Source organism: Myripristis murdjan, chromosome 24, assembly GCF_902150065.1.
Source record: "Myripristis murdjan chromosome 24, fMyrMur1.1, whole genome shotgun sequence".
NCBI lineage: Eukaryota > Metazoa > Chordata > Actinopteri > Holocentriformes > Holocentridae > Myripristis > Myripristis murdjan.
In genome coordinates this window covers 17,628,676-17,652,602 of record NC_044003.1, presented here as the reverse complement: position 1 = coordinate 17,652,602, position 23,927 = coordinate 17,628,676, and the positions used below count along the sequence as shown (strand labels likewise).

The window sequence follows — 23,927 nt, the reverse complement described above, 5'->3', positions numbered from 1 at the left end:
GGTCCAGAAATAGACAGAAACACTTCTCGCCAATTCAGAGGATGGTGCTTCCCGGAAGCGTGTGTCACACACATCGATCAGCGCATCACACCTCGACACGGCCACTCTTGTGGCCTCGGGAGGAGGGAGGGGGTCTGGATAAGTGACAAGCCAACGGGCACCCTGGCAGCGTGTCAAGAGGAAGAGGAAGGGTTGTTGCCAAGGGTGACAGCCAGAAGTCACATGGCACTACACCTCTGCCCAGTGGTGCTATTCTGGCTTCTTGGTACACACACTTGGGTTTGTTCTATGGACTTGTGACTGGGTGATGATAGCAAGGGGTGCAGAGTGCTGCTACCTACCAGCCTGGTATATCTAGTTCAAATGGATAGGGAATGAGTAGATGAATGAGTGCAAAAATGCATGGGAAAATTTACATTTTGCAACCACAGGAGTCATTTACTTGTCATAAGCTGAACATGTAAAGATCCATTAATTTGCTGGGGGAGAGGTCATGTATCGGCACTCAGTATCAAACTGACAGCAAATAAGTTACACAGATTTTACAGCACACGTCGTAGTAACATTAGGCTACGATGTGTTCATGCCATAAGAGAAGAAAGGTAGGGCTACTCTGCAAAAATCTACATCTTAGTAAGTCATTTAGACTTAAAATCTTGTTTTTCATCAAAAAAGTGAAGAAAATTGTCACTGGGATGAGGCAATCTCGTTTGTTTCCAATGCAGTTTCACTCGTTTCTGGAAAATGTTGAAACAAGGCAGAATAAGGCAGATCAGCCCACTAGTATCAAACAAACAACATTTGATCCAAGAAAATTCTGGAAACAAGTGGGATTATCTCCTTCCACCAGGATATTTTTGTACTTTCATTGAGAAAAACAAGATTTTAACACTGAATACGAGACTCCATGACTTGTTAAGATGCATTTTTTTTTTGTGGAGTAGGAAAGATTCCCCTTGATATGACAAAAACGTTGAATAGGAAAGTAATGTAAGTTAACACGACAGTTCTGCATGTCTATATCAAATCAGTATTACACCTTCTAATTAGCAAAAATATATTCACATTATCTACACATTTAATTACAAGTTATTCACCTTCAACAGTGGGGTGGGACTGATATGAGGACACCACCTAATTTATTCTCTGGTGTATATATAGGCTATATATATAAATATATATATATGTGTGTGTGTGTGTGTGTATGTATGTATGTATATTCCCTAAAAAAGAGATTCCTAGTTGTAATTAGCAACTGAATGTTGACATGTACATATGGTAAATACCATATGACGTTAACGTGGCATTACCCGTAATTTTCTGCAACTGCCATATGTGTGAAGATGCACTGGCATCACCAGCTGAAGCACACACAGCAACATGACACTCAGATGTAGGAGGCTCCTTTGTGGGACTGTGTGAGCCAATCACAAGTTCACAAGGAGGTGATGAGGTTATTCTGTGCCAGCTGTGGCTTGTGAAAAAAAAAAAAAAAAAAAAAAAAAAAAAAAGGTCTGATCCGCTTTGGTAAAGAACACATGTAGAGGGGAAAAATAAACCATGTTGAATTGGACAGACATGGAAATAAGGAAATTCCTTAGCATTTGCAGACTGCACTAACTCCCAAAGGTTAGGCACCATTTCTTTGGAAATGACGATGAAGGAATTGAACGTTATTGCCACTGATGTGTCGTAATTTTACGTTATTAGCGTGTGAAAGCAATGGGACTTTGATTTGCCCTCTTCTTTTGTCTCTTGACCCCACACGTCTCTTTCTCAAACAAAGAGATACAGAAATGCTGAAAAAGACTGATGTTGACACAGATGATGTTTGTTGCATCTTCCTCCAGTGAAGTTGATTTAAGAGCTGCTGCACCACATGGAAGATCTGAGTGTCTTCTCATCAAATCCTTATTCCTGTCACTGCTGATGCTGAAAGAGGCAGCTGAACCTGTTGCTGTCTGGCCCGTAGTGCTGCAGCCTCAAACAGGTTTTTATTTGGTCAGATAAGACTTCATTTAGGCCTAGCTGATTGGGCAGTTTTGAAGATTTTAAAAAGCACACTGTATTGAGGGATTCTCTAACAGTTTCGAGTAGGCCCAGATGTCTGGCATCGGAACATTCACTCTGCTAAACACGACATCTAACATTGCATGTGTTTGAAGAGGAAGATATTTTGCCAATTTTTTGATTAATGTGATTATACTTTAATTTTCTATGAATGCTTTTACATCTAATATTAACATGCGTCTTGCATCCAAATTAGATTTTGATAGCTGGATTACACCTGGAGTTCACATGCATCTCCAGTGTCTGCATTGAGATCTGATTGCAATCTGATCACATGGCCACAAGATAATACTGTGTGGCCTGAAATATCAGGTGTGAGAACAAGATACTAAAATTGTGGCCTCGACTTAGTAAGGCGTGGGAATGAGCTACTTTACTCAACCGGGGTAAAACTGGCTCAGTGTTTGATATTCATGGACTAGCCTGCTCAAAATAACCGCAAAATGTTAAACTGATGCGTCAAACCTCCTTAAATCAGTAAAGCATTTTGTGAAGTAATGGTCTGACCCCATCTGTGTGTACTTTTGCACCGCGGTGCTGTGTTATGACAAGCAGACCTGCTGTACTGTAGCTGATGAGTTGAAGTTGGTTTCATATTCACACCGACAGATATCGGCTGATAATTCCAAAAATAACCTAAACACACTGATCAAACCAGGAATACACTGCCCTTTTCTCACAAACAGATAAAAATGGTTTTGCAAATGTGACACTTTGTTGAAAATAGTCTTCAGGTTGTCTGTATTAATGTAGCACAGGTGTGACCAGTTTTAACTATAGCAGCTATTTATCTAGAACTGGTCTTATGTGGTCTGAGAGGAAACTGTGAAATTAATCATTTATAGATTTTCACAAATTGATAGGCTCACAGATCTGAACCACATCTGTATTAATTAGTGTTTAAGCTCTTGAATTTAATATGTTCCTGATTTGATAGGTGTTTATATATGGTACAGAAGCTAAAAACCATATATAACTATTTGTACCAAATATAAGAAAAACTTTACCAGGTAAAAGTACACAAATGAGATCAGGCCATTGATGCAAAATAAATACTTGACTGAATTAAAGATGTTTTACTCATCAACTTCAACCCATGAGTTATGAAGCTGAGGCCACAACTGAAGAATCACATTCCCACAGCACAAAAGTAAGTTTTAAAGTGTTTACTTACTGTTTACAAAAACTATCACCTGTCAGTTAGGAGTAAATTGTAGAATTTTACATTTCCCTTTCATTTTTTATTTTTGCAGTTTAGAGGACATTAGGTGTACTCTCTGACAAAACATAACATAATGCGAGAGATTGATTTTGATTCATTTCATAATCTGTATATGGGCCTCACATTGGGACAGGTGTGTGTCTACAGCAGCAGAGAGGAGTGGCAGCCTGGTGCATGCAAAATGGTAGACCACTATGACAACATATATACAGCAATACATTTTTTCTCAGCAATGGGAGAGGCGACAGAAATTGAAACATGGCAGCCCACCACTGTTAAAAACATTAGAGGGAAACCCTACATAAGGAGTGGAGATGCTTGTGCATTTACACTTCTGGTAAATGTGGTCACAATACTCTGGTTTGAGTGATCGGATCACAATCTGTCCTCTGTGCATCTACATGAATTTACACCAGTACTTTTATGTGGTCAATTGCTATCTGATCACCTGATACACATGTTAATACAAGGTGTAAAAAGGGTCTATGTTCATTAGCGTTGAAAGAATAGAGGCAGTTTCAGACAGATGTTTTAAATTCTGGGCAAACTCACCCTCATTTATCCTGATAAAATACAGTATGTTACTGATTTAATGTGATTTCAAATGATTTGTATGACAATCGCAGAACATGCTGTGACTTAGGAACGGCTAAATATGGTGTTTGTATGGCAGCCACCAGCAAACCAAACCGCAAATTCTAATTTCAACATTTTTCTAATATGTAAATGTGTGCTCAGGCTGTAATTGGATAGAGCAAACACACATCATACCCAGGAGTATTAATGCTCCTAAGATCCATTGAAGACTACATTTGGCCATATTAACAACAAAGTGTGAATGAAAGTGCATCTCCAATCAACACACAAACAAAATGACAGACACAAATGTTTGTGTGTGGATCCCACAAGGAAGCACAGACAAATCAAACAGATGGCAGGCAGCTAAGATAATAACATACTTGTCAAAAATGGACTGTCAAGATGCTGTTGGATTGGGAATAAGTGAGATGAGATGTTTACTGACAGTGTTAAAGGATGTAAATATTGCCAATGGAAGTGATATGCCAAGCAGAGTACTTCTTGGACAGGGAAAGAAATCTGAAAGATGCTAATGCCAGGGGTAAAGGGCATCTGAGAGTAAAGTCACAGGAACATTACAATAGCAATGGCAAAAATAGTTATTAAAAAAAACAAAAAACAAAAAAAAAAAACACTAGAATTATCCTTTAAGTCTTTGTGCCAAAGAGGAATTGTGGATAAATGAGTTAAAAAAACATGTAATTACAACATTTCTTCCTACACTTAACACAGGGCTTCTTTAACATTTTCACGTCATACACCCCTAAACACAGACACATTAGGCCACAAATCAGCATTTGCTATATATTTTTTTTCTCTTCTCTCATAAACATGGAAAGATTTTTGATGTTGTTCAGATACTTGATGAGAGTGATGAAACCTATGATTCTTACACATTATCTAATTTAAATCAAATCTAGCAAATTAAATTACAGTGGAAATATACCATTGCCTGGGGAGGCTCTCGATCCCACTTTGAGACGAATTACCTTAAAATACTAATATTAATTATTGTATTGTTATACCTGGGCTCAGTCATCACTGTCCTGATTGAACTAAACAATCGATATGCCAGAGGAAAAACAATACATACCCAACTAAACAACATAATTGTGGATTGTAGATAAACCAAAGCAAATGCATGGTTTAAAAACGTAATATTTGCCATATCACGATTTAAATATTTGTCTGCATTCGCTCTTGAAATAATTTCACGTGTTAAAAATGGCTGCTGAGACTGTTAGTATTGCCAGTGTAGCCCCAATGCATCTATGAGGATTTCCCTATGACATCAGCAGCACCCAGCCTGCCGGTGATAGATGCTAGATGCAGGCGAGATGACCTCTCCCCCTGAGTGAAACATGAGATAGGTGTACATTTCAGACACGTATTAGATAATAGATGTGTGCTGATAAAAACGTGAGGCGGCACGGCGGTACATGACGCCGCTGATGAATCAATGACTCTCACTCTCGTTCTCTCTCTTTCTCTCTCTCTGTGTGTGTTTTGCTTTCACTCCCCCGGCCTCCTGCATCCTCCGCTCCCTCTATCCCTCCAGCCCTAATTAACACCTCAAGCCAGGACACGGCATCCAGCGGCAGCGAACCTCAAGAGTGACTCATCAGTTAAAACCCACCGCTGTATCTTTTATCTCGATCTCCATCGCCATCACTCAGCTGCTCCTCTCCTCGCGCAGGTTATCGCGTGGCGGGGACTGACCCAAAGCAAAAAGACGGAGAGATTGGGTTTGGGAGAGGAGGGGTGCCGCTGTCTCTCCAGACTTGACACCGGCTTTAAGTGAAACAATAAGCAAGAGTAATTCAGCTTTGAAAATACCCAGCTTACATTTTGACACTAAACAGGTCTAGATGTTGATACTATGGCCCACGTTAGCAGTGAAAACCAGTCTAAATATGGCGCCAAAGTGAAAGAAGAGAGGAAGTCCATGCTATCCATAGCTGCTACCTGCTTAAATGGCTTTCTGATACCAGTTTAAAAAAAAAAAATACTGGGAATATTTTGCATTTAACTTCGAACCTGGATGATATTTGAGGGGTCAGACTTCGCCACCTCCTGTGCAGCACAGCCAATGAAATGCTTGCCAGGATGTGTTACTTATTTTACATGGCAGAAAAACACTGTTCAATTTAGCACTGATACAAAAATAGAATGAAGTTAAGCTTTGAGCTCTGTGTCCAATGCCTGTTTTGCTAGCAAAACGAGATTAGTGCTGACACTAAAAAGCACCTATAGCACAATGCATCTCATCTGCTCTTTTGCTTACTCCCAAAGTATCAAGCACAATCTTCCTCCACCCTTTTATTTTCTCATCTGTGCTAGCCTCCAGTGAATATCACTTCAAATGAATGGCAGACTGTAATGCCGCTTTAGGCCATGAGGGAGTGGGAACCGACCAACTCTCCTACACCTACGCATCCAGTCTGGGAATGGCTTTCCAGGCTGGCAGCCCCAACGGAGCTCTTCTCTGGAGAGATGACAAGAACCTACGAGAGCGGAGGAGACTCTGCTCTTCGTCCGCCAAATACCGTCTGCCTCTAACTCACATCCCAATTAAGGACTATTTACAGTAAGGGAGGATCATTTCCATGGGCTATGAATGCAGAGTGAGAGAGGGGTAAGGTAGGAGGGGGGGGTTGTGTGTGCCCCCCCTCCTACCCTCCACCTGCGCTACTCTTTGCTGAAAATAATTCCTTTGCAGCGAAGACTTAATTCTCATTCTGTGTTCGTGTCCCTGATCCCAAATTGTCTATTCTAGTCATGTGGTCTGCCTGCCTTACTGCTGTCCACTGTGACAGCTGTGTGTGCGTGTGTGTGTGTGTGTAATGCGGAGAGAGAGAGAGAGAGAGAAGGGTCAGTGTATGTTCTTACTACTGCTACAGTACTAGCCCCACCCAAGAGAATGGTAAATCCTTCTCTGACCACACCTTAGTATTATGCAAAAAAAAAAAAAAAATCTAAGGGCTGACACTCTAAAAAGACTAAAAAGGTGTGTACAAGCTCACTTGCTCACTACCATCTTGCCTTCATGATCCTTATGACTAATATTTCCATTTGTACGGTCGAAAGACAGCCAAATATGTAAAGGTCAAAAGAGGTGATGTGCCAGGCTGGAAAAAAACACAGAATAGCTGGTCAGGATTGGCTTAAAGATGATCTAAAAATACAGAGATTGGAAGATAATTGAAGAGCAGGAGCAAATGTATGCCCCATTTGCATGTTTTTATCTGTTTTTCCCTGCTTAGCTCTGAGTGAATCCCTCTGTAAGCAGCATATTGTTGCACAGATGCCCACATATCTTTGCAAGGGAACACCCCAGTAGCAGCCTGGAGACGAGTTCAGCCATAGACAGACGAGCGGAGAGATGGGTCAAAGCAGGAAAAAAAAAAGAGGAATAAAATCATGCTAGTGGGTAGACACTCGCCTGGGGCTCACTGATTCTCATCCAAACCACGTATTTTTATATCACCAGTGAACTGAATGTAAACAACTATTTTGTATTTTTGTTAGCCAGTCATGATGTGAGCCATGTCGACTTATTATGTCTGGACATCTCCAGCATCAGCGGACAGGAAAATGGGGAGAAATAATAACATCAGGATGCTAACGGGCACAAAGAGAGATTTGAGGCCATGAGGGAGTGAGCAACATGGCCTCACAAATACCCGGGTGAACTGTGTGGTCTGTATTGCAGTCCGGTTCAGCGCTGTGGCGAGTATCCCTCAGCAAAACCTCCTACCTGTTCACTCTCAGACTTTCAGCGAAATGACTTCGAGAAAAATCGTGAGCTTGGACCTTCCTAGGGGCCGATATTTTTTTTTTTTTTTTTTTACACATCATTTTCGCAGACACTTTATTATTTACTGAACATGTATTATCAGATTATGCATTTTTGATAATATGCATCTGAAATGGACACGCTTTTGAGTTCAGGGAACATATGATAGCGCATTTGTTAATGCCAGTGTTAGCGTAATGTTAAAAAGTGTGTTTGAACAAGAGAGTTTCTATGGAAGCAGCCTGACAATAAACATTATTTCAGGCAGTTTTTATTGAACACATAATATCAGATCATGTATTTCTTTATAGACATAATAGAGGTCTGGGAATTCGTCTTCTTTTTAGGTTGAGGGAACAAATCATTGAGGGAACATGGGACTATTGTCAATTAGACAAATTACATGAGGAAATGCATGGCCTGGGAGCACAGGGTGGATCTCGATAAATTTCACCCTGCATCACAGTTACACCAATTAGAAGCGGTTATTCCTGATATGCCATGCGTTTCTGGACTCATTTTGAAATTTGATGCATTTTTCTTATTTTTCTTAGTTTTTATGGATAACTGGCCACAAGCAGACATACTGCCATATGAAGATATTTAAAGGGAAACCACAATGGTGTATATGGAGGGAAATATTTTGTTTATCAAAAAACGTCAATGGCAAATATCAGGTTTGGCGTCAGTCTGTCGGAATGAAAGAGCAAACTCTCCTTTCTGCAATCCCCATTTTGCACCAATGTTGAATCAACTGGAAAACCTGTTATCACTGTTGCTCTATTACTAAGGAAAACCCACAGCTGGCATGTTCTCTGGGGGTTCTCAAAAGGCATTCTGGGAAATGTAGGAGATGACTAACTTAAGAAGAGGTAGATGAGGCAGTTTGAGGGAAAGTGGGTACACCAAAAAAAGTAAATTGCAACACTTCATCACAAAATACCTCTTGGAACCCACCGTCATAGATTGATGATACATAACAGCGTGAGAGTATCCGAGGGTGGATTTAGTGTAAAACATTGGGCTTGCGATGCAGACAGTGGGTCTAGTCATTCACAGAGAGACGCCGGGAGAAGATTGCTCCATAACTTGGCAGCCACACAAGCCATTTGGTGACAGATGACAGTGCCTCCTAGTTTTGGTCAAGGCGCTCTGGCATGCTAGGCCGCCTCTTGCTGACTTGACTCCTGTTCTCTAGCGAGCCTCTTTAGCGCCTGAGCTGTTAAGGTGAGCTTGGGACAAACTCCAGAGATTAAATTATGTGGAAAAGCAGATTAAACAGTTATTATCCCATCTGTACCCAGACATGTACACACGTACGGGCGCGCACACACAGGCTCCCAAACCCGCCTGCATACACACACGCCGACAAACAATGGACAAATGAAATGAACCTACACCCCTGTGCACCCACACACATACATACACACACACACACACACACACACACACACACACACACACACACACACACACACACACACACAGCTATGCACCTCAGAGAATTTGAACCTATTAGACATTACATTGTTTGAATTTTCACAGCACCATAAACAAGCCCCGAGGGAGGCCCAGCAATCCCCCACAACTCCCCCAAGCAGCCACCTCTTAACTGGGGTAACTTCCACAGAATCCCACCCCCCCCTCCCCACCACCACCACACCCCAGTTTCTCCACAGTATAGCTCACTATCACTTACACAATACCTCCCTGCTTTCTTCCTCTCTTATCTAGGATGTGGCATTTTCAACACATCCACGCATTTAGTTTGGGACAGCACACCTTAGCATTACGGTTCAAACACAGTGCAAGTAAATAACAACATGTGTTATGTCAATATGCGACATTATCAGCATATGCTCTGCTGAAAAGTGTCCACAAATGGGCTGACTCAAACAAGACATATGGAGTGTATGGTGAGATGAAACTGATGCCGGCCTTCAACATATGTTTTTCCCAAAAACCTTTTCTCCATCTCTTATTTGACACAGCTCTTACCCTTTTTTGCAGACCAGTGAAAATGGTCAATGCCCCCCCCCCATCCCTCCTCAAATGAATGCATCCACCCATTCTGTAGGGAATGAGAGAATTAGTTCTACTTAACAGAGGGTTTGAGAGCATGATCTAAATGTGGTTGTTTTGGGAAACTTGCCTGCCGTCGATTCATCTCTTTCTGATAGACATGTAAGTTTGGAGAGCCGCCCACACATCTCTGAGCCTCTCTCAGTTGTTACAACCAAGGGAGATAGAAAAAAAAGCTAAAAAAAAAAAAAAAAAAAGGAGAGAGAGAGGGAGAGAGAGAGAGAGAGAGGGAAAATGTGTGCTGTCTGCCGCAGAGTGGAGCTTTCCTGCCCTGGCTCCTCACTGGAAGCTCGGTGCTGAGTGTGTGTCCATGTCTCTTTGAGGATGGGCTGGGAGTTAACCCACACACTCTCAGCAGCCAGCATCAATGGGAGTTTCTACGGGCTGTGAATCAAGCCAAGCATCCAACAGCATCCATGGCCCATGCATGAAGTGATGCTGTATAATCATACCGTATGGTCTTACACACACACATACACAGCAGCTTTTTACAGATTAAAAGCCGCTGAATGCCTTTTGCAGGCAGCCAGTCTCTCTCTCTCTCTCTCCTTCTCTGTCACTTCACCCCCCCCCCACCCCCACTCCCCCTCTCTCAGTGTGTGATCATGGGAGGTATGCATACAGTAGCTATATTTGGGACTAGGGGGATTTGCTAAGCTGTGTTTTCCAGCCAGAGCTCAGTATTAGTGCACAAAGACAAAGAGCAGAGCAGAGTCACATGCATATACGCATACCGCACATGGAAGAAGCTCACACAGCTTCATATACATACATACACACACTCACACACATATGCTTCACGCATGTGCAGGCACCCCTATGTGGGTACACACAAAACACAAACATTGAGCTAGCTAAGCTGAGTGTGTAGAAATCAGATGCATGGCATAGTCAGGCCCTGCAACCATGTGGGTAGGTTACCTAGAAAATACGGGTGTCTTTTGTGTTTGCGTATTTGCGTGTGTGTGTGTGTACACTTGGGTCTAGCACTGAAGGAGATGATGAGGTGTGAGCAGACTTGTGTGTAGACAGATGTGTTGGCGGGTGTAGTCATCTAAATTCAGTTTATCCATCTTTTTCTTTCGGAAACATTTTGCAAATCTTTTTAAAGAAATAGCAGTGCTACTGATGTGGTATGATAACACTACACATGTATTTATGATAGCTGTGTACTTGTCACCTGTCGGCAACTTGAGGGCATAGTTTACCACCTCTTTACCTGCTACTACATAACTACAAACTGAAATACATACAAACGAACCCACTTGGCTGAAATGAGCGAGTGTGTAGTTGAGTGGCGCCCAGACCCTGAGGCAGGCCCAGGGAGAGAGACACAGGACAATTAAAACTCATGCTAAACAGGTACAAGCACTGACAGCTTTAGTGAGCACCGAGCACTCATGCATCAAAATACATACTTAAACACACACACACACACACGCCCACATGTACACAAATAATGCACACACACACAGCACTCCCAGGTAGCCATCAAAATTAGAAAGGAAAAAACACACCACAGTAGGCTGAGCCCAGCATGTGTAGCTTTCATCCCCTCCTAACAAAGCTCACATTTTCAGCGTGACATCTTTGACAAGTGACAGCATGTTCACCCCAATTATCCTATTTCAAGTTTCCTACCTCCTTCACCACACAAATAAACCGCCCTCTTTTTCACATGCATCAAACATACAGCCTTTACGGATACATTCTCGGAGCTCCACCCTGCCATCACCACCGCCACCACCACCACCACCACCTTACCTCCCCTGGATTCTGTGCTTGGGGTCTAAACAGAGATGTCCCCTGGGCTCTGTCACCTGTCACGCGGTAGGGCATGTGGGTGGGGGGTAAGTGATGGAGGAGGGTGAACCAAGGTCTCATCTCTTCCCCGGTGACTGAGTGGAAGAACGCTGACTGACCTTTGACCCGCTCAGGAAGGGAGATTGAGCACTGGTCCAGACTGCATTAGCATTCTGCTCACACAGGCCTGTACAACGGCAGAGTAATGTCGAGGAGACTGTGGATGCAGGACTGAGGTCTGTTGGCGTGTTACAGTGTTAAAGGAAACATACAGGGCAACCTCATGTATACAGAGCTTTGTTTCCTAATGAGAACAAGGAAGTTTTAATGTCAAAACAGCTCATCTCACAAAACCAACCCCCACCCAACGAGGGAACCACACAGCCATGAGTAATCCTGCCACAATTAGACTCTTAAAAGGCTAAGGGTCAGGTAAAACATTGGAACTTAATGTCACTGTGCTCCATTTCCTCCCCATACTCCCCACTCCTTTGACGTTTTGTTTCCCTGACAGTGCATGCCCTCCCACTCCATAAACACACACACAAATACATCAAAAAGACAAATAAGCCTGTCGGTTGTGGCTCTGTGCGTCTCCACATCGGCATATGTGTGCAGGAATTGTCAACACTGCACAGCGAGATCAAACTGGCAATCTGTCACTAGGCTGGGGATACAGTTGGGGGATTCAACTGACTAATGACATACAGGAATTAACCCCCTCTGACATGGCATGGGCAGTGATGCAGTGATAAGTAAAAAGGTTGAGTAGAGTATGACTTCCAGCTGGTGATCATCAGAAGGCAGCCAACCACCATTTTAAACAAAACTGTCAATAACACAATTTTTTTTTTTCCCCTTTAAAGATCCTATCCTCATATAACAGTTTGGAAACTACTACCTATTGTGCATGCTCTGAATTTCACATCATAGAGACTTGTGTCAACCCTATGCAAAGCCGGATAAACTCTGTTCCAGATATAACAAGGTGGGTAAAGTGAGCTAAGGCGGGTTCAGCTTGCACTACATCCCTGGGTGTATCTATCTGATGCTGTATTTACCGTGGTAGGGGCAGTGCCGCACTGATTTGTGAGTGACGCTGGATTTCAGCACCACGGCCAGCGCTTCCCCTCCGTCTCTCGCTCTATACAGCGAGAGGAGAGGAGAAGAGGAGGGATGAAGGAGAGAGAGAGAGAGAGAGAGAGAGAGAGAGAGAGAGAGAGAGAGAGAGAGAGGTGGGGAGGGACGGGAGCGGGGTTTCCCTGGCAGATTTCAGGAGGATCTTACAGTCATTCCTCAATTGCTTCACATTTACCAACAACTCCATCCAAACCGGATTTCCATCTATCTATCTATCTATCTATCTATCTATCTATCTATCTATCTATCTATCTATCTAGATAGATGGATAGATAGATGAGATCACGGCTTTCATGAAATATTGATCGACCCCCAGTCTCACCATTACAACAGGATGAGTGTGGAGTGGGGGGGATGAGGGGTGGAGAGGATGTGGGGGGGCTATTCCACCGGACAGCCAGCCTTCATCATGCGTCCACCCCACCTCCCAACCCTCCCCTCATTTTTGTTTCATTTACTTTCCTATCATGACAACAACCGCTGGATTCGCCTCGTATTATCGCTGACGGTCAGATCAGGGAAACATGACATAGCACTCAATAATAATAATAATAACAATAATAACAATAATAATAATAATTAAGGCCTGGAGCGAGCAGAAGCTGTAGCCTATCCGCCGTCTTTTAGCCGCACATTGCATCCAAGCGCATAACGTTTCCAATATTGGTAAGAAAGAGACGCGCCGTCATCGCCAAAGGATGCCTGCATTTAGAGGAATGTCAGGAGGATTTACCCGTATTCTGCCCACGAAAGCGAGCCACAGCCGTGTCCTGTGCCATGTTAACTCCTCAAACGGCACTGTCATTCGCAAAATAAGTCACACAGCCCACCATCCGGCGTCTACATGCATTTTCATAATTAACTCAGATTAGCCACTGTTCTTAATAGGCCAAGGATGCGCTCATCATCATCATCATCATCATCACCATCATCACCATCATCATCATCATCATCACCATCAGCAACTGTCGTGAGCAACACTTCAAAATCGCTGTGGTCAGCTGGGTGTCAATAATGCAATCCATACCGTTGAGCATGTTTAGCAGCACCACAACACACGGCCAGCTGTAATTTTCAGCCTTGACAAGCAGATATACGGGACATGAATTATTCAGTACACATAAACTGAGCTCTTCCTCGCAGGGAAAACGGCTCGACAAGAAATCTACATGAGCGGACACAAACCAATGCCTACAATTTCCTTTTCCATCGCACAAGCATCGGATGTAATGTAGCCCGTACACGAATGCATACCGGTATGGGGGGAAAAAAAGAAAATGCAAGGCTTTAAATCAGCGTCGCCTTCAAGGTGCTGCAAAAGCCAGCGAGAGACGGAGAGCCGCCGCCGCCGCTACGCAAAACCAGCCGACATGTATGAAGATCCGGGCGGACAGCCGGCGGAAATGAATTCATGGAAATATGGCTGAAATAAGAAACAGTCGCTTGGCATTTCTGCCTTTACCTGTCAAGACTCCGACCCGGATTTGGTGGTCGTGGTTCGTTAAAATCATCCCGTCTGACGCCATGTTCAGCAGCGCTGTCGCCCGCACCGAGAACTCACGGCAGGGCCAAGAGCCGATCGCATCGAACTTAGTGGGGAGAGGGAGGGGATGAGGAGGAAGAGGAGGAGGAGGGGTAGGAGGAAGAGGAGGAGGGAAGCGATACAGCAAACAGCTAGACAAGATGAGTAGAAAGCCGAGCGATTATCGGGACACCTACAGATAAACGGGCAGGATGCGGGGGCCGTTTAAACCGCACACATCACTCAGCTGGCCGCCTGCCACGGTAGTAGTGTGGATCCCAGATTAATTCTTATGGAGACCACTATTGATTTCCTATGAAGACTTTCAGGGGAGACAGAGTAGCAGTGTGTCTGCAGACGCCACTCAGTTTTCTCATGTCATGCATTTGATGCCATCCAGCCACACTTTGTAGCTTGGAGGAGACGCAGGTAGAAATTCTGGTACATACAAGACGGGACACCACACCAGGCGTCCATCCTGATGTGTTAATCCAGTGTCACCTCTTCTCTCTGAGGACCCCCTCCATCTTTTGGGTCCATGAAAGCCCCCACTCTACCCCACTTTCCCCTCCAGCACCCCTGCTTTAGAGATGAAAGGGACCCTTCAAGGTGCCAGTGGACAGTGGCCCCAGAGATGTGTTGACAAGGTTTCAATTCAGAGGCTTAAGAGAAGATCACAGTCTGACCTGTAAAAATGCAACTACATCCTGAGGCAAAAAAGCACCGCTTCTATTTATAGACTGGCTGCATGCTTCCATGGTGTATAATTCCTCTTGTTTATTCTCATGGAAAAAACGCCCATCCTCCCGCTTCTGTTGGGAATCTATCAATATACATAATTCATTAACTCACGTACATGAGCACAGCGACCATGGCAAGAAATGGGGCAGCTCTTCTAGCTTGAGTGGCTCGCTTCAATGACACTGCCACGCCTGTGTCCAATGACCGAGCCAAAAGAATGGAGACTTTGACACATTTTCCACTCTTCGTACAGCAGCCAATCAAACACAGTTTTACCTTGTGGTGGACTTAGTGAGTGTAAATGTCTAAATACAGGCCTACCGTCACATCTTATCAGATGGCTTGGTTGAGTTTTGATGGTTTTGATTCAGTGGGCCTTGTTCACATAGCTGTTATTTTAAATTTACAGTACATTACAGACAGGGTGGGAGACATTACCTGCAAGATCAAGAACAAACCAGCTAGGTCCTATGGCCGCTACCAAGAACTGGACAGACATTTATGACTTAACAGATTCCTGGCTGAAAAATAAGAAATGGATGGCTCTCCAGAATCTGGAGTGACATGCTGCATTTATTTCAACACAGAACTTATAAATTTCAACAACTTTATGTTCAAGGTGTCAGCTTGGGAGAAATGGATATCATGAAGATGAAACTCTGAATTCCCCTTCAGGAATACCAAAAGTGTAAGCAGCAGTGTTTACTTAGATAGTCCATAAACACCTTTATTTTATTGATTCATATCTTACTGTAAAACATAAAAAGCAACTTGTTTTGCCGTTTGTGCCATGTGCACTCAAATGTCAGTTGAACTAAAACTTGAAGAAACCATCTGAAATGATGCTCAAATATATAATTCTGAACTGTATCTGAAGGCTTCACTTTTAAGTCGTGCTAATTTTCAATACAGACTAATTTTATGGGTAGTGTGCCACACCCAGTGTTAAAATGGTTCCCATAAGCATATGGTCAATTCCAAGCCCTCTGGGAGGTTTTCATTATTCTTCAGACACTTTTAATCTGAGTCCAGGAACACAGACACACTCAGTTGTTGTTGTGAGGAGGCCTCTCTCCGCTACGACATCAAGACAGTGCCCACATCTGTCAGCCTGTCAGTGGTGGAGGGGACCCAATGCTAAACAGGCCTTGTTAATGGTGAGAACAACACACCCATTCGCGTGCACCCACATGGACAGCCATACTGTATTCGCACACATGCATGGACACATACGCAAACATCCATAAACAGATGTACATATACTCCGTGGTCCAGAGCTGGCAAGCTTTCTTGGAAGGGTGGAATTCCCCAGTTACTGTGGAGCAGAAGTAGAGAGGGGAAAATGGGAGAGGCGGAAAGAGGAGGAGGGATGTATGGAGAGAGGCAGCAGGATGAAGACATCGGGGACCCCATCTGGTATGTAGAGAAATACATTTATGTAGTGTGCAACTGTGTGCTTGTGCACAAATGCATATTATAATGACTGTGTAATTACCTCTCTGTTGGCTGGGTTGCACATTGTTCATGTATAGGTGATGAGGAGGCAAGGGGCATTGTTCCCCCTCTCTTCATCACCATTTATCACAATAATCAGGGGAACCACAGTAGAAGGAGGGAGAGGGAAACGTGTGCTTCCCTGTCCTGGTGGAGAGCCCAGGGAAGCCCCACCCCTCCCTCCCCCAAAGGCTCCAGATGCATGGGGGGAGGCAGCCAGAGGACGGCAGCCTGCTCCGGCTGTTTGCATTACGCAACATTTGAGGCACTCAAGCCCCCATCACTCGACTGCTGGAGCATGGAGGGGGGTCAGCGCTAGTTATCCTCCTCCATCTATAACATATAGAGGCCACATACGTGCCCATGTATCTGTACACAAACACACACGTGCAGATAGTACATACAAATGCAAATTCAAACATTATACACAAACACCCCAACCCCCTCAGAAAAAATGGAAAAAATATGGAAACCAGCCCAGGCAGCATTCATATAGCCACACAAATGCATACAAGCAAACACACTCACAGCTTATACAGTGCATGACTTATTCAACAACAAAAATTACTGAGGGTATTTCCGAATACAGTTTCATTACTTACCCTTCCCTTCTCATCACTTACCCTACATACAGAGTCTCTGGGCTTCAGATTGTGTGATGAGGCACGAGGCTGGAAAAAGGCGCATATCCACACTTGATATAAAGTGTGCAGGACGTAGTCGCCAAAGAGCCATAAAGCTTTACTTCCACCCCAATGAGCCCCAAGCCTGCCTCCATTCCTGAAAAGAAAACACCAGGCTAAAGTTGTTAAATGCATGATAAAGCATGCAGCTGCAAGTTTTACGGAGTTCCACCAAGTTAAACACCTCTTTATGGGTCTCATCATTGTACCTCATCATTTTATATGGGTCAAATATTTCATTGAATATTAAAATGCACTTGATGTATGTTTGATTAGTGAACAGCACATTAGTTTTATAAAAGGTGTTCATTGACTTTTTCTGTCATTTGTGAGCTACTTGACTGGTCCAGGTGAAGGGGCATCTGTGTAAGGTATGACTGGACCAGAGCATCGGATTTGCTGCTTCTTCTCGCTGATAACAGCGACCTTCTCTCTTAATTAAGTTAGGAAAAGACACAAAAGGGAAACTCACCCTGGGGCTTATTTTCCATTCTCCCATGATGCCCTCACCAGAATTCCTTAGTTAGGTGTGACTGAATCTGGCCTCATTTGATGATATGAAGTGAGCAAGGGAAAAAAAAACAACAATTATCCATCTACGAATGAGCAGCAGCCACTTAATTCAGGACTGCTGGGGACAAGCCGCCTTCTTTGAGACAATAATTAGGCAACAACACATGTTTGGTGGAGAGAGTGGGAAGGTTGTAGTTGTATGGGGGATGGGGGCATTGGAAGGAGTGAAGTAGACACCTCTGGTCATCCAGGGAAGGAGAGAAATGGAGGGATAGAGATGAAGAGAGAGCAGACATGAGAAGGAAGGAAGGAAGAGAGGGAGAGAGAGCGTTAGGCAGCATTCTGATGAGTGCAGGAACTCCGCCGACTCCCACCACCATTACAGCAGCGCAGAACATCGCCCCAGGGCTTTGGAATCAAACCCATTACATCTGATACTGGATTTCTCTCTGCTCAGAATTAATGCAATGTGGACTCGCCTTCTCTAAAGCTGGCCAGTGTCGCATAGCATCGCTGCGCAAAGAGCTGCACCACAAGGAAAAGAGGACAGGGGAGGAGGAGAGTGAGGGCCTGAGAGTCTGAAGGAAACTGGAGAGGGAGGTTCGCTGCAGCCTGAGGGGTCATTTTATATTTAAGGATTTTTTTTTTTATTATGTTGAAACAAGGGCTAGCTGTTTCTAATGTGTACAGAATATATGGGACTGTATGTATGTAAAGGGCGTACAAATATATTTATACAAGGGCCTTGTAGTCCATTTGCATAATTAACAGACTGGCATTTGAAAAGCAGAATGTCAGCACAAACAACCTTGGACACCAAACTACCCCGGGTCATTTTTTTCAGCCGTGTAATTGGCTCCTAATGCAGAGGAGTTAAACATACAGATTTTTTTGCCCTTAAAGCAAAAAAATCTCCTCCTGCTAATGGGCTCAGCACTCCCGGATTCCTGCCGGTGATTATCAGTCAGCCTGGACTTTTGGAAGTTTAGGGAAAGGCTTCCTCTAAATTATGGATCACAAAAACATCTATTTCCGCCTTTATAGTGGGCGAACCTCAAGGTATCACCTCTCATATCTGCACCATCACACCCTTATCAAATGTAATTCAGGCCACTTTATAAAGCAGAACCGCAAAAAGAAAATGTGAACCTCTATCCGAAACCCCATTTTGTGCAATGTTCCTGTCAAGTCTGGCCTTCATTTTGTCTGAGCCGCGTTGTAGTAGACTGAAGGTAACACGTCTATCCATCTCTGCCTCTGTCCCTATTCATAGTGACGTGCCTGATGTAATGTTTGTGTAAGCAGCCATACTCTTCATGGCTACATAGCTTGCTTTGCACGCCATGTCTAGCCTATGTCCATTCATGTCTTGCATGGTTGCACTCTCACGCTTTATGGCATGCTAACGTAAGATAAAAAATTATTGAATGCTACACCGCAGGTTCTACTAACAGAAATGGTTTCATTTGGCTTGTGCCATAGCAGACATTTTTGTTGTTGCTGTAAGGACACTTTTAGGGATGTTGTTTATGCAGGCATACTCAACTGGCCATTAATAAAACCTTATTTTTGCTTTAAAGAACTTTTGGATGAAATGATTGAATTAGCTGTAGGCCATGTGCTCTTCTGAGGGACGATACTGAGTTCTTTATTTTGATTTGCCTGTGTTGTTTTATCAACAGACTGTGTTTAAAAAACAGAGCTCAAGCTTGATAAGAGGTATATCACTTTTCTGATATAAGGCCAATATTGGCTTTTTTTAATTATTATTATTATTATATATTGATTATCGACCAGCCAAAATGATAGATTTTCGACATGACAGTATGAGATGATAAAAACAGTGTAAGGTTACAACAATGTAAAAACCTGGCTGTGGTGAATCTTTGCTCATTTTATGTATTAATTTAATTGTTCAGTTATATATGTTTTAAATAAATTCTTCCTTGAATAGTTGTGGGTCATCCTCCTTTGAGCAGCTGTTAACTCGAAAAGGATCTCATAACCCATGAGGGTTTAAACACTGCTTCAAAGGCTTTCCCACCATGACAAAAAAAAAGCATGAAAACAATCCATTTCAAAGATATTGAATAACCACATAAAGTATCAACTAACAGTAACTTAAGGCTAACTTAAGGTATCCTTTACAAACCGTTATCAGTTGAACAGTCCTTGATAACTTTTTCCAAAGGCAGAGATGTAGATTGCTTCATCACCAAAAAGTATCATTAGCTTGTTTGAATTATAAACTACTTCACTGAGGGGCCATTTGATTCTGTGAGGGACCAAAAATAGCTCTTCAAACACAAGAACCATTTAAAGGCCATTTAAAGCTTCAACCAATTTTTGAAATAGAGGTTGTTCTGCAAAAAAAAAAAAAAAAAAAAATCACTGGGCTCGTGAAAAACCCATTAAGAACCATCTCTTCAAAGAGTGGAGGTGCACTGTTGATACGGCCATATCCCTTTAGATACACAGAAATTTTCCAGGCACTTGTGGCTGTCTCTTGTCATCAAATCTGACATCCAAGTCAGAAAGCGTGAACAAAAAAATACCCTCTGGCACCTGTCCTTTTAAGCTATTCCCAGGCATGAATTGAATTCTGGGATTTGCCGGACACCACGCTGCCTTCGGGATGTAATCTCACATCCACACACCTATTAACCCCCGCCAACACCGGAGTTGGAATGACTTTCAAGCTCCAGTGGGTCCAGTGCGGGATAATGACTGCAGCGAGTTCAGGTAATGTGGTTAGCGTGCTGTTGGGGCCAAGCTGTCAGCTCCATGGCAGAGGTGGGGAGGGGGGAGGCGGGGGGTAAAAAAGTGGGGGAGTGGGGGCAGAGAGAATGGAGAGAGAGAGAGAGAGAAAGAGAGAGAGAGAGGGAGAGAGATGCTGGACCTGACAGGGCCTGGGAGCAGAGTCAGCGGCCTGGGATCAGTGGTACTGCCTGATTGGATCAGACATATTCCTGCAGAGAGCTCCCTCCTGAAGCCCCCAACACCTCTCTCTCTCTCTCTCTCTCTCTCTCTCTCTCTCTCTCTCACACACACACACACACACACACACACACACACTTGCATGTACACTTTTGGGTACACACATGCATAAGCACGTACATGTAAACACATGTGCACACTGACACTTGGTTGCAGAGTGCAGATGCCCATTAATCCTCTCCTCTCCTCTCCTCTCCTTCTCCATATCACCCAAGTCAAGGCACTGCGAGGAGGGGGGGATGTCCATGGCAGCCAGCACTACATGGCTTATTACTCATCCCAGCCTGTAGTGGACCTCAGAGCCTCAACAACTCCTGCTGGCAGTAGTCTGGAGCCGTGAACCCGCACTCTGCTTGTTCTGCCAGTCAGCCTGTCAATCAGTCAGCCAGCCAGTCCGTCAGTGAGTCTGTCTCTGTGGCCCAGGTAGGTCTACCCCCACCTTCCATCCTTTATTCCCACAACCAAAGGATCCTTGGGGCCAGCTCTCCAGCCTGCTCCTCTCCTCCTATCCAGCCTGCATGCAGAGACTCTGGGCCTTCACCCTTGGTGCCCCCACATGGCCTCCCATTTCACCGCAGGAGCCCTGACTCACACCCTGTCCAGTCGGAAAAATGAGCCAGCGATGCAGAAGAGATATGATGCGGAGGGGAAGTGCACGCAAGCGCTAGAGACGCACTCATTCAAAAATCCTTACAGATGGAAGAGTGAAATGATGAGGCAAAACACAGGAAAAAATCAGGATCAGAATGAGATGTGGGGCCATATGGGAAAGGTTGGTATATTCTGGCTATTTGGCTATTCTGGCATTTGTCAATTTTCATCTAAAAAACAGAATATATAGTGTACCCAGGGCTAGGCAATATGGACAAATTGAAATATTACAATATCCTTTACCAAATACTTGGATATCAATATTGTGACAATATTGCAGGGATAACTCTTGATGCTTTCACACCAGGCAAATAATATAACAGCTGCAACAGTCTTTTACATTTTCTGCATTAAGTTCAGAAAATTGCATCCCTTTACTGTAATACAGCCTTTAAAACCAGGAAAAGACAACACTTTTACACTACTACAATATCCAAAATCCCAAAAATATACTACATCACCCAGCCCCAAATGTAACCTTACACTTGACACTGGCTTTAACCTCACTAGAGACCTTATCTGTAACCTATAGCCCATTATATGTGATCAAAGATAATTTGTGAGTTGCAGCGTTCCGTGTAGAGAGTGTACCATGTAACACGAGGGCTAATCTGCCCAGATCCTTTGCTGCAAGTCATTCCTCTCTCTCTACCCTGTCTCTCCTGTGTCTCTGCACTGTGACTGTCTAATAAAGCAGAAATGCCCAAATATAATCTTAAAAAAAGATATTTTGTGGGCTTTAAGGTCCTGTCTGGATAAAATACAGTTCTGAGATACTGTAGGAAAAAATGAAATCACACAAGCTTTGTCGCAGATCATGAATATATGGATAACTCAATTTTGATTTAAAAAAAAAAAAAAGGAAAGTGAGATTGAGCCTTATAATTCCAAGCCCACAATTTGAAGATGTTGCAAATTTTGACTCGGCAAGAAAGAGATAACCCTAGGAAAGGCGGGGATAATTAGAAGCATCACCCTTCCTCTGCATTCTAAACCCTGAACCTCGCTCTCCTCTCTGGCCCATTTGCGTCGGTGTGTCGTCACAGGGCCAGGGGATTTAAGCTAAGCCATATCGGCAGCTGAAAAGGACTCCTCTGAGAAAATATACTGGCCTGGATGTGGCAAATGTATCACTGTAATGCTTTTGCAAGGGCAAGAGATCAACAATGGCGCCAGCTGAGGCAGAAGCAGAGAGCTTTGCCTCTGGTAGAGTGCTCCTCAAGGACCCAGGATGCACATGTTGTAGTTAGCACAGACATGTTATATTCTCAACAAGTACATGGACCGTTCAACCTTGAGCTCCAGAAAAAGGCAAAAGCAATGTTGGTTGATAAGATCTAAAATGTGTCTATTATAAGCAGAGTTTTTTTTTTTAACCTGAATCTCCGAAGTGCAAGTCCATTCAGTCATGAAGAGAGACCCCAGGGACAGGTCACAGCTTTCCTCCTGATTTGGTCTCTTCCTCACACGCAACTACATGCAGCACATGCATGCACTTGCACAGAAACATGCCCATGAATATGCACACACACACTCAAGCAAACTCACTCGGACAACAAACATGCGTGAGTGCACAAGCACACAGACACATTTTCACACAAAGCACTAATGAGAAAATAGCGATAATAATACTAGAAATATCTGGTGTGTGTGAATCTACAGTATTTATTTTAAACACAGAGCAACATTATTCTTCTATATTGTGTACTATTTTATATAAAACACAATAATCCACACAAATAGCGAAAGTATCATTTAATATACATGCAAACCTAAATGCATGCATCATTCTTCCCACTGCTATCTCTCTCTCTCTAAGTCAAAAAGGAAAACAAAATGCGCTTGTAACAATTAGACTATACATGGCCCAGTGCAGCAGTGTGAACTCTGACCTGTGTAAGGCACTGCATTATTGGATAATGACGACAGCACTGTGTGTGATAATAGCATTGCTGCCACAGTGTGACAAATGGAGAGGACTGTGACAAAGATGTTAAAGAGGAAGGCTCATTTACAACACTGTACGTGTTGAGGATGTAGGACTGTAGCATGCAACAAAGCCCTAAGAGCAGCCTGACCTCCCAAGGACACACATGGCCCAGAATCCTTAACTTGCAGCAGGCAGGCAGGGACACCGGATATTAAGAAGGCTGGAGGGGTGGGGGGTAGGGGGGGGTGCAGTGACAACACCGAGAGTTGCCCCCTTGCTAGAATGCCTAACACCCTGCAGTGCAAGCTTTTATCTGGGGGGACGTTAGTGGCCCACCTGAGAGAGAGCCAGCTGGGGAACAGAGTGTTAAGCTGTTGGCTGTCACTATGTCGTGTCTGTGTTAACAGGAGGCCCAGACTCTGCTGCTGCTGCTGCTGCTGCTGCTGCTGCTGCTGCTGCCGCTGCCGCCACTGCTGCCGCTGCTGCTGCTGCTGCTGCTGCTGCTGTATCTGAGGGCTTCTGTGAGATGTGTCTTGCAGTTTGATGAGTGTTTCTTGCTGCAGTGCGAGAAAGAGAGAGCGAGGGGAGAGAAAACGAGGGAATGAGAAAGGGAGAGAGCCTTGAAGAGAGAGGGAGAGAAAAAGAGAGAGTCCCTCCCAGTCGGAGCTGAGCTTCACATTTCCTGCTGTGCCGGCGTGGTTGGC

The 23,927-nt window shown here is 43.8% G+C and overlaps 1 protein-coding gene across 2 annotated transcripts in view; it reads right to left on the bottom strand.

Moving 5' to 3' along the window:
* gphnb (gephyrin b) overlaps positions 1-14,247 on the bottom strand; it is a 100,099-nt gene extending 85,852 nt beyond the window's left edge. For both annotated transcript variants that reach the window (XM_030047652.1, XM_030047653.1), the window contains exon 1: positions 14,155-14,247. In XM_030047652.1, the coding sequence (XP_029903512.1) occupies positions 14,155-14,218 (64 nt within the window). In that variant the 5' untranslated portion in view covers positions 14,219-14,247. The remainder of the gene's footprint in view (positions 1-14,154) is intronic.
* Positions 14,248-23,927: the final 9,680 nt, after the last annotated feature.